The following is a 15,936-nucleotide window of genomic DNA, read 5'->3' as shown; positions in this document are numbered from 1 at the left end:
CACAGACATAAATATATTATTATGGTTATTTCTTCAGCACCTACTCCGTTTTGACATTGTTGGGAGTTTTACAATGAAGATTATTAGAGCTGCTTTGGAGTCTATTGACATATAGATAAGACAGAGTACAATGTGAGTATATGGGTGAATATTTGGATTCCATTGGAATGGTGTCAGCTAGAATTCAGGCAGTCTACCTCTGCTCAAATGTCAAAATCATGACATCTTGCGCTGGTAAGTGGAAACATTCATATGAATATTTGATATCTAAGAGTACACTCCTTGGAGATCACAGTTATTTTGACTCCCTCTAACACTTAGCAAGTAAATAGATACACCTGTGCAGAGTGGTTAGGCTCCTCACTCAAAAGAAGGCCATTCTCTGGCCGTACTAAATAAAGCATATGCAAATAGATATAGTCTGTTTTCTGTGACAACATGAATAATCACTTACTTTTTACATAGTTCTTGAAAAACAGAAATCATTTAGCAACATTTTAGATATAAAGGTCCCAATGCTGAGTTCATAAATAACTTTCTTAAGGGCACATTGCTAAAGAGGGACATGGCTGGAAATCAGACGTCCATTTGATTCCAAACCTCCTACTCTTTTCCTTAATTTGCATGCAGTTCTGCCTCTCAAAAAGGCCACAAGGAAGAAAATCCCAGTTCATGCATTAACATATTCAACAAATGTTATTGAGTACCTATTATGTTCTAGGTGCTGAAGACACAGTGGCAAAGAAGATAAAGCCCTGCCCTCCTGGGTCTGACATTTTGGTGAGAAATAGATAACAACAGAAATATTAGGTCAGGGCTATGAAGTATGAAGGGAGAAGGGAGGTTATTTTAGTTAGGCATGAGAGACCGCTTCTATGAGGTGATATTTATGCAAAGACATAAATGAAGTAAAGGAGTAAGCCTTGCAGAAATTTGAGAGAAAGGGATACCAAGAAAGGGACCAGCAAGCACAAAGCCTCTAAAATGGCGATATGTGTGCTGTTTCCAAGTTACAGGAAAAAGGTCATTGTCATTATAGTTCAGTGAATGAAACAGAGAGTGTTAAGGTGATGGAGTTGGATAGCAGCAGGGCCCAGATCATGAAGAGCCCAAGATTAAATGAGAAGTTTAAAGTTTATTTTAAAGGGGGTGGAAGCCATTAAGCTGTATAAGAAGGAAGGAATGGCAAGTTCTGATTCACTTTTTTCTTTTTTTTTTCAACTTTTAAGTTTAGGGGTGCATGTGCAGGACGTGCAGGTTTGTTACATAGGTAAACGTGTGCCATGGTGGTTTGCTGCACAGATCATACCATCACCTAGGTATTAAGCCCAGCATCCATTAGCTATTCTTCCTGATGCTCTTCCGCCCCCAACTTGCCCCCAACAGGCCCCCGTATGTGTTGTTCCTCTTCATGTGTCCATGTGTTATCACCATTCAGCTCCCACTTATAAGTAAGAACATGTGGTATTTGGTTTTCTGTTCCTACATTAGTTCATTGAGGATAATGGCTTCCAGCTTCATCCACGTTCCTGCAAAGAACATTTGGGGCTTAATAAAGGGCATTTTCTATCTCAATTATCTCTTTCTGATTTATACTTTTTGCCCACTAAACAAAATTATAACCAGCACCTCCCACGTGTCTGTTCCATAATCGACCTATAAAGATGCAACTGCTTTGATCAGATCTGACAATGGACCAAAGACACATCCTAGATCTCACTTTTCGGGTTCAATATATAAATTTTCTTAAAACATAGTGTTAGTACAAAAAGAAAAGTTAGAGAAATAAATCGCTTGCAGGGTTGAGAGCTAGTGGTTCACTACCAAAGAAAAACTGCTCAGTCCATTATCTCGAAACAAACAGCTCCTCAGAAAGTGCACTTAATCTAAGCTGACTCAGAGTAAATACATCCACATATCCACACATTGTTGACTTTAACTTTCCTCTTTTCACATCAAACTCTTGGCTTTATTTATGAATTTCAGCAAAGTACATCCATAATTGGTTTCTTTATATTAATTTGGACAGAGGTGCTAAATATATATTTAGCTAGAATTATAATAATTTGATGTATTTGTTTGTGGTTTACTTAAATCTAATATGAACAATTTTCAATATACCTGAAGAAAAGCAAATTGGCAAAGAGAAAAAGAGAGAAAACATTTTATGTCTTTATTAAGAGCCAGCCCTTTTATCACCATGATTCCATTCTGATTCTGATGTAATACAGCAAATTGGTTTGGGAATTTGCAAGCTTCAGCCAGGGTTATCATCTCCTTCAATAATCCCTATAATTTCTACTCTATAACAAAATTCATTGATGTTAAACTATATCACTCTGAAAAAAAAATTATTACCATTTTAGTTTTTTAAAACAGGTTTACTGAGGTATAATTAATAAACAAAGAATTGCACATATTTAATAAATAGCCATTTTGTTTGTTTTGAGGACATTGATTCCCAGGTGCTTTCTGATTCTCAACTAAAAAAATGAATTTACTTTTTGTACATTGTGACGGAATAAATAATAAGAGTGCCATGAAATTCTCCTAAGACCATAGTTTATTTGCAGTATCACAGTGTTTCAGTAGCTGGGAAAAAATTATATTTATATATATTATATAACACTGTACCACTCTCCCAAGATTATTCATCTTGTAACTGAAAGTTTCTAACCTTTGATCAATTACCTCCTCATTCCCCTAACCACCCTCAACCTCAGGTAACCACCTTCTACTCTGTTTCTATGAGTTAGATTTTTTTTAATTCTGTGTATAAGTGGAATCATGCAGTATTTGTCTTTCCATGTCTGACTTATTTCACTTAGCATAACATCTTCCATGTTCATATATGTTGTTGCATACTGCAGGATTTCCTTTGTTTTTTAAAGCTGAATTTTCCTCTCTCTCTCTCTCTCTCTCTCTCTCTGTGTGTGTGTGTGTGTGTGTGTGTGTAAACATTTTCTTTGTCCATTCATCAGAGGGCACTTAGGTTGTTTCTATATCTTGGCTGTTATGAATAATGCTACAATGAACATGGTAGTGCAGATATGTCTTCAAGACAATGGTTTCATTTCCTTTGGATATATACCAAGAAATAGGATTGCTGACTCATATGATAGTTCTATTTTTATTTCCTGAGGAAATTCAATACTGTTTTCCATAATTACACCAATTTACATTTCCACCAATAGTACACAAGGGTTCCCTTTTCTCTACATCCTTGCCAACACTTGTCTTTTGACTTTCTGGTAATAACCATCCTAACAGTTGTGATGTGATATCTCATTGTGGTTTTGATTTTCATTTCCCTGATGGTTATTGGTGTTAAACATCTTTTCATATACTTGTTGGTCACTTGCATGTGCCCTTTGGAAAAATGTCTTTTTAGGTTTTTTGCCCATTTTTTAAAAAGGTTATTATTGTGTTGTATGAGTTCCTCATATATTTTGGATATTAAACTCCTTACTGCATATACAGTTTATATATATTTTCTCCCATTCCACAGGTTACCTTTCCATTTTAATTGTTTCCTTTGTTGTGCAGAAACTTCTTAATTTGATGTAATCCCATTTGTTTATATTTGCTTTTGTTGCCTGTGCTTTTGTTAACACATTGAAAACGTCATTGCCAAATTCAATCTAAGGAGCTTTTTCCCTATGTTTCCTTCTAGCAGTTTTATGGTATTAGGTTTTTTTAAACATTGTTTAATCCATTTTGAGTTGATTTTTGGGCACATTGTAAGATAAAGGTCCAATTTCATTCTTTTGCATGTGGATATCCTAAATAAAATACTTTTAAAACTGTGATTTTGATAATTTCAAGTTTAAATAAAAGGGAAAAGAATTAGAAACCCTGTTAGGATAATGCTTAGTTCTCTTCTTCAATTCATACATATATATACATGAAAACATATATTTGAGAATATTAATAATCTGTTTAACAAATGTAAAACATCTGTGAAATTATTACAAGAAATTACCTTTGTACCTAGTTTTAGACTGAATGATTTACGGCATCTCCCTTAATCCTTAAGTTGCATATTCATTGCTTTATTTTCTTCTAACTCCTGTCACTTAAATTGTCATGCAGAATAGGGCAAATCAGGGTCAGTTTATATAAGCGGCATCAATTTGAAGAACTTCATTAGTCTTTATTTCAAGGCATTATGCAAAGAAAACTGACATTAAGAGAGCCTTAACTGACAGCAAATGAAATCAATCAGCAAATCACTAAGCCATAATAAACTCACTCAAATTGTGGATAACCCTTCCTTTTCCAGGTCTTCACCTAGGCAGTCCATCAAACACTGTTTTTTGTCCAAGTAGCTAAAATGAATAGCAATTCTGGTTGTAGCACTCAAAAGTTCAACTGCTCACAGGCTTCGGTCTCTCAATAATAAGTATTAAAAGATATAATCGTTAGAGTTATATTTAAAAATAGGCCTTAAATGAACAGAAAGATAAAGCATCATTTAGATTTAGTTTTTGCCTCTTAACATTAATGACCAAGAAATTATGTTCACATCATTTCAGCAGCTTTTCTACTTAAGGCCACCTAGAAGTGAAAGTTGTAAAAACAACAAAAAACATTCTGTACGGTACTTTGATGTGTTTTGTCATTTTTATTTTTTACTAATTGCATCTCAAACATTTCACTTAAATGTAAATACTGTCATCATTTCACAGAGTTAGAATTTAAAATCATCCCAAAATTAAATGGTGTAAATAAAGGTGACAAAATGGTTTAAAATATGGAAACAGTAGTAATGTTTGCATTACTTTATATGATTATTTAAATAGTAGTATATGGCATGAATTTACCACCTGGGTCTTAGCAATGGCTGTATACTTAACTGGGAGGAAACACTAAAGTTGTTGAACATTTTATTTTTTCTAAGGCACATGTTGAACAGGTCATCAATCAAAAACCTCCAAAAGTCAAAACACTAAAACATTTCTCAATATACTTATGTCACCATTCCTGATCTTAGGCCTTTTATAGTTCAGTCCAACTTAACTTTTATTAATATAGCATTTTCTAACATAAAAATCACCTTCATATCCACATTATCTCATCTGATCTTCCTACAATCCTGTGAGCAAAAGCAAGACTGGCTTCACTGTCACCTTTTACAGATGAGGAAATGGTAGCTTGGTGCTGTTGAGTGACTTACCAAGGTGGTTAAATTACAGGGCCAGGACTTCAATCCAGGCATTCTGACTCTCCATATAGGCTTTTTCTAATACTACCATGCTGACTACCTTCCCCAGAAAATAAAATTATTTTAACTTTTCCAAATACTATCCTGTTAAGAAAATAATTCCCATTCTAATCAACATGATTTTCTAGCAAACTTAATGACATACAGTAGATTGCACAGACTTATGATTGCCAATTTGCATATAATCTGATTTACTTGCTTATCTTTGAAAGGAGTAAAAATATCAACCTGAAATTGAAAACTAAGCAATCTATATATACATGACCAAGGAATGTTTATGTGTCAAATATTTAAAGAAAAATGATTTCAAAAATATGTATTCGTGCTATTTAATTGTCCAAATTCTTTCATACATGTTATAGGATTCTCATAATCACCCCAAGATGCACCAGATCGGGTATGATCAACCCCATTTTACTGATGAGGGAACTGACATGCTGGAAGACTTGAGGGTCAAAGGATCACAGAAAATAGTGATTCTAGGATAGAACTCCAGTAGCACTTTCAGAGCCACAAGAATAATATGTATTCATCCTTCACAAGAAAGAACGTTGTATTCCACACACACAAAAAAAGATAACAATTGTATAAAATAATGAGAATCCCTGCTACCTATGTAATTTGTGTCTATAGGGGGAAGGATTTCATCTGCTTTACTTCCAGTCCTACTACTTTCTAGCAAAGTTGCATAACTGCTTCAACCTTCTGTAATACTGATTCTGCTATAATTTTATTTCCTTCCTAATTATTCTTTCCTTTTAAGAAAAGTATTAATAATAAACAACAAAACTAGAAAAATGAATTTATAAGAAGTTCTACCAGACTTTACTTAGTCTCAGTTCAGATCAGTGATGCGGGATCATCACAACAAGGTATATAATTTATAAATACATTAAGCTGAATTAAGGAGTACAAAGTTATAAGATTCTTTAAAATTGTAGCAGAAGCTTTACATGGATGCAACTACTTGCCCTCATATGTCATCTTGTCCTTTTCAAAAGGTAAAAAGAGATAAAAATCTCAATGAGAAAAAACACAAGAAACAAACCCACTGTCTGAAATATAACCCAGGATGCAAGACATAATATATCTTATCTGCCAATATTAAAAAGACAAGTTTATAGAACTCCTTCTACCTTTCAGAAGGAGCTGATAGGTAGAAGGCACTACCTTAGCATGCAAGACTATGTTTTAATAACAAATATACAGAAAACACCATATTGTAATAAATCTTTTAAAATAAAATAAAGAGCCAGACATGGTGGCTAATGACTGTAATCCCAACACTTTGGGAGGCTGAGACAGGAGGACAGCTTGAGACCAGAGGTTTTAGACTAGTCTGGGCAGCACAGAAAGACTGTGCTTCTACAAAAATAATGAATAAATAAAAAATAAAATATTATCTACAAAAATTTAATATATTAGCTGGGCATGGTGGTGCACACTTGTGGTCCTAGCTATTCAGCAGGCTGAGGCAGGAAGATTGCTTGACCCTGGCATTCAAGACTGCAGTCAGCTATGATCACACTACTGCACTCTAGCCTGGGCAATAGAGAAAGATCCTGTCAGAAGGCAGGAAGGGAGGATAGGAGGGAGGGAGGATTTTATGGGCTGATAAAGTATCTAAATGAAAAGAGTAAAATTTTATATTTTCACCCTCAAGATTGTGTCCTAAAAATCTGGTGCATTCACCTCTCCACCACCATCAAACAAACAAACAAACAAGAAACCTAGAAATCAAGCATCAGGCACAGAAAGGGAAGGAGGAATAATGGGAGAAAACAATGGTGAAAAGACTTACGGGATAATACCAAAACTGCTCTAGTAATAGCTGACATGCAAAGCCAATTATCTAGCAGTTTTCCTAGTCATCAAACACTAAAATCTTAGGAGAAGATATAGATTGAGGATGACAAGCCATAACTCACAATGACTATAATCAATATTTAAATGCTATTTATATTGATATTGAATTAAAACTAAGATCATTATTGTTATCTCACTTTGCAACAAACCCTTAAAATAAGTTTTTCTAAACATTGGAGAAACAAACCAGGACACTGATCTGGGCAAAGATTTTTTGTGTAAGACTTTGAAAACACAGGCAACCAAACCAAAAATAGAAAAATGGGATTATGTCAAGTTAAAAGGTTTCTGCACAGCAAAGGAAGCAATCAACAACATGAAGAAACAACCCATAGAATGGGAGAATACACTTGCAAATTATCCATCTAGCAAGGGATTAATAACCAGAATATGCAAGGAGCTCAAACAACTCCATAGCAAAAAAATAAGCAATTTAAAAAGTGGGCAAAAAATCTGAATAGATATTTCTCAAAAGAAGACATACAAATGGCCAACAGATAGAGGAAAAAATAATACTCAACATCATTAACCATCACAGAGATGCAAATCAAAACTACAATGAGTGATATCATATCAACCTGGTTAAAGTTTATATTAAAAAGACAGGCAATAATGGATGCTGATAAAAATATGGAGAAAGGAGAATCCTTGCACACTATTAGGGAGAATGTAAATTAGTATGGCACTATGGAGAACAGTATGAAGTTTCCTCAAAAAACTAAAAATAGAATGATATAATCCAGTAACTCCACCACTGGTATATATAAAAAATAAATAAATACATCAAAAGGCATCTGCACTCCCATTTTTACTACAGCATTATTCACAACAGCCAAAATATGGAAACAACCTAAGTGCCCATTAATAAATGAATAAAGAAAATGTGATATCAATATACACAATGAATTATATGTATCCATAGGAATAAAGTGGTAGGAATGAAATTCTATCATTTACAACAACATAGATAGAACTGCAGGTCGTTAAGTGAAATAAGCCAAGCACAGAAAGAAAAATATTGCATGTTCTGACTCATGTGTTATAGCTAAAAAAGTGACTCTCATGGAGATACATAGATTGGTGATTATCAGAGGCCAGGAAGGGTAATGGGGAGAAGGAGATGAAGAGAAGTTGATTCATGGGTACAAATATGTGGAGTGACAGAAGTAATAAGACCTAGTGTTAGATCAGTACGGTGACTATAGTTTACAACAATCTATTGTATATTTTTAAATAGCTAGAAGAATTTGAATGGTTCTAATATAAAGAAAAGACAAATATTTAAGGTGATGGATCTATAACCCAAGCACACTGATTTGAGCTTTACAAATTATATTAACATATTAAATTATCGCATGTACCCTAAAACCATGTATATCTATTATGCATCAAATTTTTTAAGAGAAAAGAAACAAAAAGAGAAAATAAGTTCTTCTGTGCACCTTAGCATCTCATTTCTTGTAATATTTTGTTTTGTTTAGCATTGCTTAGAACTCTACTAAAGAAAATTTGAAGAAACCATACAAAATCTTTAGAGTAGTATTCTAAAATTTTAACTGCCAAGTAGTAAACTCTTCTTACTGTCAACAACCAAAAAAGCAGCAAATTCACTAATTCTTATATTCACATTCAAGTTAGACCCCAAATCTAGGATTTGTTCTATAGGTAAACTCATGTCACAAGGATTTGTTTTACAGATTATTTTGTCACCAGGTACTAAGCCTAGTTTTCAATAGTTACCTTTTTCTGATCCTCTCCTTTCTCCTCTACCCTCCACCCTCAAGGCCTCAGTTGTTTTCCTCTATGGGTCCATGTGTTCTCATCATTTAGCTCCCATTTAGAAGTAAGAACATGTGGTATTTCGTTTTCTGTTCCTGCATTAGTTTGCTAAGAATGACGGCCTCCAGTTTTATCCATGTTCCCACAGAAAACATGATCTCGTGCTTTTTATGGTTGCACAGTATTACATGGTGTATATGTACCACATTTACTTTATCCAGTCTACCATGGATGGACATTTTGATTCCATGTTTTGCTATTGTGAATAGTGCTACAGTGAACATATGCCTGCATGTGTCTTTATGGTAGAACAATTTGTATTCCTTTGGGTACATACTCAGTAGCGGGAGTGCTGGGTCAAATGGTAGTTCTGTTTTCAGCTCTTTGCGGAATTGCCACACTGCTTTCCACTATGGCTGAACTAATTTACAATCCCACCAATGGTGTTTAAGTGTTTCCTTTTCTCCACAACCTCATCAGCATCTGTTATTTTTTTGACTTTTTAATAGTAGCCATTCTGACTGGTATGAGATGGTATCTTATTGTGGTTTTGATTTGCATTTCTCTAATGATCAACAACACTGTTGTTGAGCTTTTTTTTCATATGCCTGTTAGCTTGCATGTATGTCTTCTTTTAAAAAGTATGTGTTCATATCCTGTGCCACTTTTTAATGTGGTTGGTTTTTTCTTGTAAATTTGTTTAAGTTCCTTATGGATGCTAGACATTAAACCTTTATCAGATGTATAGTTTGCAATATTTTTTCCCATTCTATAGGCTGTCTGTTTACTCTGTAGATAGTTTCTTTTGATGTGCAGAAGCTGTTAAGTTTAATTAGATCATATTTGTCATTTTTTTTGTCTTCGTTGCAATTGCTTTTGGAGTCTCCATCATGAAATCTTTGCTTGTTTCTATGTCCAGAATGGTATTGTCTAGGTTGTCCTCCAGGGTTTTTATAGTTTTAGGTTTTACATTTAAGTCTTTTATCCATCTTGGATTGATTTTTGTATATGATGTAAGGAAAGGGTCCAGTTTCAATCTTCTGCATATGTTTAGCCAGTCATCCTGGTACCATTTATTGAATGAAGCCTAGCACAGTAACTGACCCAGGGTAAGTACTCAACAAACATTACTGTTTGTTTAACTATTATTTATTATTTATTACTGAATCAAAATGGAAACACCAACATTTACTGGATGCCTACTAATATCTGCCAGTTATTACCTAATAATACATAATTATTGAAAAAATATAATTCAGAGTATAAGATAATGAATAATAGGTATTATCTTTATAAAATATAAATAGAATCTTTTTTTTTTTACAAAGTTCTCTGCATTCACACTATACTAGACTTTTCATTTAAAGCTAATCGGTCTAATATGGGTGTTTTTATTCTTTTCAATATTGTAATGAAAGCCTATTTGCTGTTATTTGGAAGATAAAAGTACTACGTAGGTTTAAATTTGCTGTAGGAACTTAAATGAAGGATTTCACTGGAGACATGGCCTCAGTGGAACATCATATGCCATGGAAAAGTTATGGAAGCCTGTGCTTGATCAAAATTATTTAAACTTTTGAAGAAACAGGGAAGGGTAAAGAAACTAAATGGAAAGATACAGAAAAAAGAAGATCTTAAATAACCATTCCTCAAAATAAAACATACACACACCTTAAAAGTAATGCAAACAAGCTACTGTTGCTTACTTCATCTTTACAAAGGCCTTATAATGGCTACAATAATAACAGCCACCCTGCAGTGTGCTTTTACTAGGCTAGGCACTGTACTCCACTTCACATGCATTGCTGCATTCAATCCTACTGCAAGCTTCAGGGATCAGTAGCATTATTTTTTTTATTTGGCTAAGGAAATTGGTGGGAAAATGTAGCAGATCTCAGAAATAAGTTGAACTGAATTTTCCTCCATAGAAAAGCATCAGTCATGTGCTCTTCTGGGTTCAGAGAATATAGGTAATCCACTTCACTCAATAATAATGTTCACTGGTCCTTCTATTCAGGATTATACCTATTATAAAGTTTGCCCCCATTGAAAAAGACAGAAAACTTCAGCTCCTGCTTCTATAAATGATAGCTGAGTAAGATGGGCAAATGGTTCATATACTACCACATCCTGCTGAGTGATCCTCTCTTCATAATCAAAGGTTAAGAACTCTGAATAGTCCACTTCATCAGTACAGAGTCAGAGTACAAAGTTGAACAACTACTGAATTCCTAAGTAGCCACACTTAGCATAAATGCACATATTTTCATACTGCAAATAAAAGTGAAATTAGAGTTTCACACTATTAGGCTATAATTAGTCTACAACACAGCATAAACTATGAACTATATCATACATAGATGTATAATTTTTTTATAAATGGAAGAAAAATTCTATTATAGATATCTAAGGTTTTACTCTTACCATCTAACATATGTATCTACATTTTTAAGTATCAGAATTATTAGTTCAGCTTAGCAGTCAAATTCTATTAGACTTAAATCCAGGCTCTCAGCTCTGCCCTTTCCTTGCTGTTGATCTGAGCAGTTACCTGTTGTGTTTGCTGTGGGTGGTGGTGGTTGTTTTAAGTGTAAAAGGGAGATAGTGCCAACTATTTGACAGGCTCATTGTGAGAATTAAATAAGATGATACATTCAAAGAGCTAAATATGGTACCTGGTACATAGTTAAGTGTTCGCTGAAATTGTAGGTACTATTATTATCACAAATGTCTCCTAATATTCTAACTATGATGTACACTACTAAACTACAGTATGTATTACAGCATGTCAATGGAACTTATCCCACTGGGAATGTATGTAACTATTTTTATTAGAACCTGGAAAAGACAGCAGTTTAAACTATGGGTCTCTACATTTCCTTCTTGCTGTTTTCAGATATTACCACCCCCAAAAAGGGCATTTTTGGGAATCAGTCTCTTTCCAAACTACCAAGATCTAGTTTTGAGGAAGTCCTTATTTGTAAATTATGACAAATATTAAGACTTGTGAGATTCTGAATTGAAATAGCCAAGTGAAGGATTATTTTACAACCACTAGAAAAATCTCAAATCATATTGTATTCATAGGATGAATTCATAAATACTGATAATCAAATTTAAAATACACATTTTAAATCTTATCCTAAATAATGGTACAGCATTCTACACTATAACAGAAAATAAAAATATTTTATGTTTAGTTTTATAATTATATATATTTTAGATATACTGGACAATCTAATGAAAAATGCAATGAGTATTTTTTTCCTTGTAGAACATTAATTTGATACTAATAACAAATTAAATTAGGATACGGAGCATATAAAAAATTAACATAGCTCCACACGAACTGACATTAATTTCCTACAAAATTAAAATTCCACAGGGTCATAAACTAAAGAATGAAAAAGATTATTTTAAATCTCAACATGTGAAAGACACACTAAGTTTTGAGAGACATTTCTCCTTATAAATACATGAAGAAATAGAGTACTTGAATAAGGACAATCTCTTTTGAAATATCAGGCTTCCGATAATTTACATAATGTTGATAGTTTTCTTTTTGTAATGAAGGTTTTGGGTATTAAAAGGACACACTGAATTTCATTTTGTCAGATTAAGAAAAATAACCTTAAGGAAAAAAATGATCACAATAGTATTAATACAATAGTGACATGAAGTAGAAGGATACCTACAGCATCTGAAAATGAATGTTTCTAAAAATAAATTTATTAGTGTACTTTAAAGTTATCTGAGGTCTCATAATTTGGTATTTTAAGTTTTATAAATGAAATGACCCAGTTTTCACATATTATGATGCTCATTAAAACTAAATATTAAAGGGTAAATTACTCTTCAACAGAAAATACAGGTAAGTTTTAGTTTTGCTGAAATTAAATTACTCCATAAGAAAGGTTGGATATATTTTGGAATTAATATTGAGAAATGTCAAGTATCTCTCTTGATGTTTACATCTAAAGTGATTTATTTTATTATTTTTTCCCTAAAGTGACTCATTTTCAAACAATAAGAGCAACAAACTGAGACTTACTTAAAGAAATAACAGCCTAGTATCTTATTGTCCTCTGCTGATAGGAAAGTATTTTCTTTCAATACCGCACTTTGCCATAAAACACATTTTTCCTTGTTAAAAACACTTTTCTGGATTGTTTTAATAGGCTAGTTCTAGGCTTTAAAGAAAAAAAATATTTTATAAAGTGTATTGTTACATGATAGAAGAAAAATGAAGACACATTTATTTGCATCTCCTTTAAATTATTCACAATACTTTGAGGCTTTCATTCTCTCCGGTTAGTGCAATTTATTTTTCTATATGTCTCAGTAGCAAACAATGTTATTTAGACTCTAACCTGGCATGCTACCACCTCTGGCCCGCCCTTGAGCCCCTCCATTGCAAAGGTCTCCAGGTGCAGTTTGGGTAGCTGCAGGGTGAAGTCATTCCTACTTGCCGCAGACCATGACAGCGAGATCTGATCTCTGACCTAAAGGGGAAAAAAACAGCATCAATGGTAATTCCCCTTCAGACACATTAACTGGGATGAACTGGGTCCCCTTGAGCCCACTGAGTGGACTTGCATTGATCGCTGGACCTGAAATCCATGAATAAATTTAGGACTAATTGATTTTTCGTTGCAAATAAATCTCTAATTCAGAGTGCTGGGGGAGAATGTTAAGAAGAAAAAGCATCCTCCTGCTTGAAATGAGGGAGGGGAAGAAGAGTCACTGGAGCTCTTCTGATCAAGAGGTTTTGAATTATTTTTTCACAGTTCCACCCTAAAAAGAAAAAGGGAAGAAAAAACATTCACAAAGTCAAAAACAACAGTAATCTCCTAATCATTATCACCTGCTTAGTAACACGTTGTGTTTAACTAATATGAATTGATATATATTGGACAAGATAATTATTAGGAACTAGTCTTTGAAAAGAAAACTTCAATAATATGTACCCTAGAATTAAAACAAATATACTCAACACAAAAGGAGACTTAAAAATATACAAGTAAAAGGTTTGTTTGCCCTTTTTACTCTTCTAGAATTGCAGGATTTTATTTAACTTGAGTTTTAATGATTAAATACATATAAACCAACACAGTAACACAATTTCTAAACAAAACAACAGATAAAATCAGTAGTATTTGTACTCTATTTTAAGTATTCGTAAAGGCAACAATGCAAACACATCACCTATACGGGAGAAACAATTCTCTAGTCAGCACGGAATCACATGCAGTTGATATCACACTGCCACCTTCTGGAAAATGAGAAAATATTTCTCATATAATATAAATGGAAACATTCAAAAAAGACATTATGGTTTTTAATTTTCAAACTTAGTAAAAGCCTTAAGAATCCCACGGTTTAGTTTGCATTTAAAATCAGTAAACTCTCATTTCAGTCATATAGGTTAATAATAGGAGTTTTCAATACATGGCATATTTTCTAACTTTCATTATACTTGAATAGGTTTTAAAAAATTATCTATTTGCTACCATATATTTAGCAAATTTTATACAATTAGCTTAATGCCACAGAACAAAATGTTTTTTATGAGGTAGTAAAGATTAATAACAGGGATAACTATAAACATTCATTAAATACACTTATATCTCTAGTTTTATCCAAGCAACTTCAAATGTAACTTGTCAAAAATAATAAGACAGAAAATTTCTCCTTAATTTTTCTATTCTACTCGGGCAGCCTGTAAAACTATTTGAATTATTTTTATTATATTAATTAGTTACTTAAGATATATACACATCTCACAAAACTATCACAACCTATTAAGTTTCTTTAAGCCAGAAAACACACACAAACATATGACATCTTTAACTGTCCATGCTAATCTATGGGTATAAAAATCCTTATATGTCCCAAGTTGATCTGAAGACTTTCTGTCAATAAGAAAATGTCAAAGTGTATGCTATAAAACATACACTATGATATAATTTTTATAATGATGTGAGTACCACATGCATGCTGGAGTCCATATTCAGAATGTATATTTATCTGCAACAAACATTCTCCAGAGTCGTCAATCAGGGTAAGAATGCTGTTAAACTTACTTAGCATAACAAAATAAATCACATTCTACAAATACATTTGTTTTAGGTTTTGTATTTTACACTTATGAATACCTTCTCTTGCTTTTTTTGTCACCAATGTGCACTCAGATAAAAGAAAACATTAATGTGGATTAAGGTTCTGAGAATTTATCAACATCAAACCACTAGTGTTTTGCCTTCTACCCTTCTGAACCATAGTCAATAGATCTAAATATTTTACTGCACCCTGGCCAATTCATTGTTTGATGTTTAAAAACTCACCCAGAATCAAAGAAAATTTATTAAATTTGAGCCCCCAAATGAGATACTATTAGCTTTGAAAGTCAAGTTTAACTGCGATATTGATGATTCTCTTTTTTCTGTGACAAAATTCACTAGGGAAATCCTGGATGTCAAAGTACAAAAGCAGATTGCTAATACAGGCAAAGAGAGAGGGGGAAAAAACCATAAGCAATGTAGGTATCATCCGCAACACAGTTCGAACACTGGAGGTCCTTTAACCTGATTAGTATTAGGCACCATACTTCATCCGTGAAGCCTGAAATACAGTGAACAGTAAGCCACATTTTATATTCTCTAAATAAACATTATGAGCAATGTTAAGCTGTGGCATCTTGTATTTAAAACTGATATATTGTCATTTCAATATTTCTGGTATAACATTACTTAATTTGCCAAATTATATAATTCTTTATATTGAATTTTTAAAACTTGCAAAATGCAACTATTTTTGCTATACCTAATGACAAATATCATAATCATTTGAATAGTATGCATGCTTTAATACTTTCATTTAATTACAAATTATCAGTTGAATGTTGATGGTGTGTGCCATCAAGAGTGAGAGATCCATGATATAAAATAGATGCAATATCACAAATACTTCTACTAAAATTTTAAGTTTTTTCCGCTTTTAAATTAAACTGAAACTTTGAGAGTGGGTATCTAAAATATTCTCAAATATTTCTAGGAAAAGTTTTTAGA

At 33.1% G+C, this 15,936-nt stretch overlaps 1 protein-coding gene across 16 annotated transcripts in view; it reads right to left on the bottom strand.

Moving 5' to 3' along the window:
* Positions 1-15,936, bottom strand: part of CCDC171 (coiled-coil domain containing 171) — a 499,054-nt gene that overhangs the window by 95,438 nt on the left and 387,680 nt on the right. For all 16 annotated transcript variants that reach the window (XR_008481645.2, XM_035306113.3, XM_035306098.3 and 13 more), the window contains one exon: positions 13,240-13,371. Coding sequence is in view for 15 of the 16 variants with exons in the window: in XM_035306113.3 (XP_035162004.1) it covers positions 13,240-13,371 (132 nt within the window). In the remaining variant the exon portion in view is untranslated. The remainder of the gene's footprint in view (positions 1-13,239; positions 13,372-15,936) is intronic.

This window comes from Callithrix jacchus, chromosome 1 (genome assembly GCF_049354715.1).
Source record: "Callithrix jacchus isolate 240 chromosome 1, calJac240_pri, whole genome shotgun sequence".
NCBI lineage: Eukaryota > Metazoa > Chordata > Mammalia > Primates > Cebidae > Callithrix > Callithrix jacchus.
The sequence above is the reverse complement of the archived record's forward strand: the minus strand, read 5'-3'. Positions and strand labels throughout refer to the sequence as shown.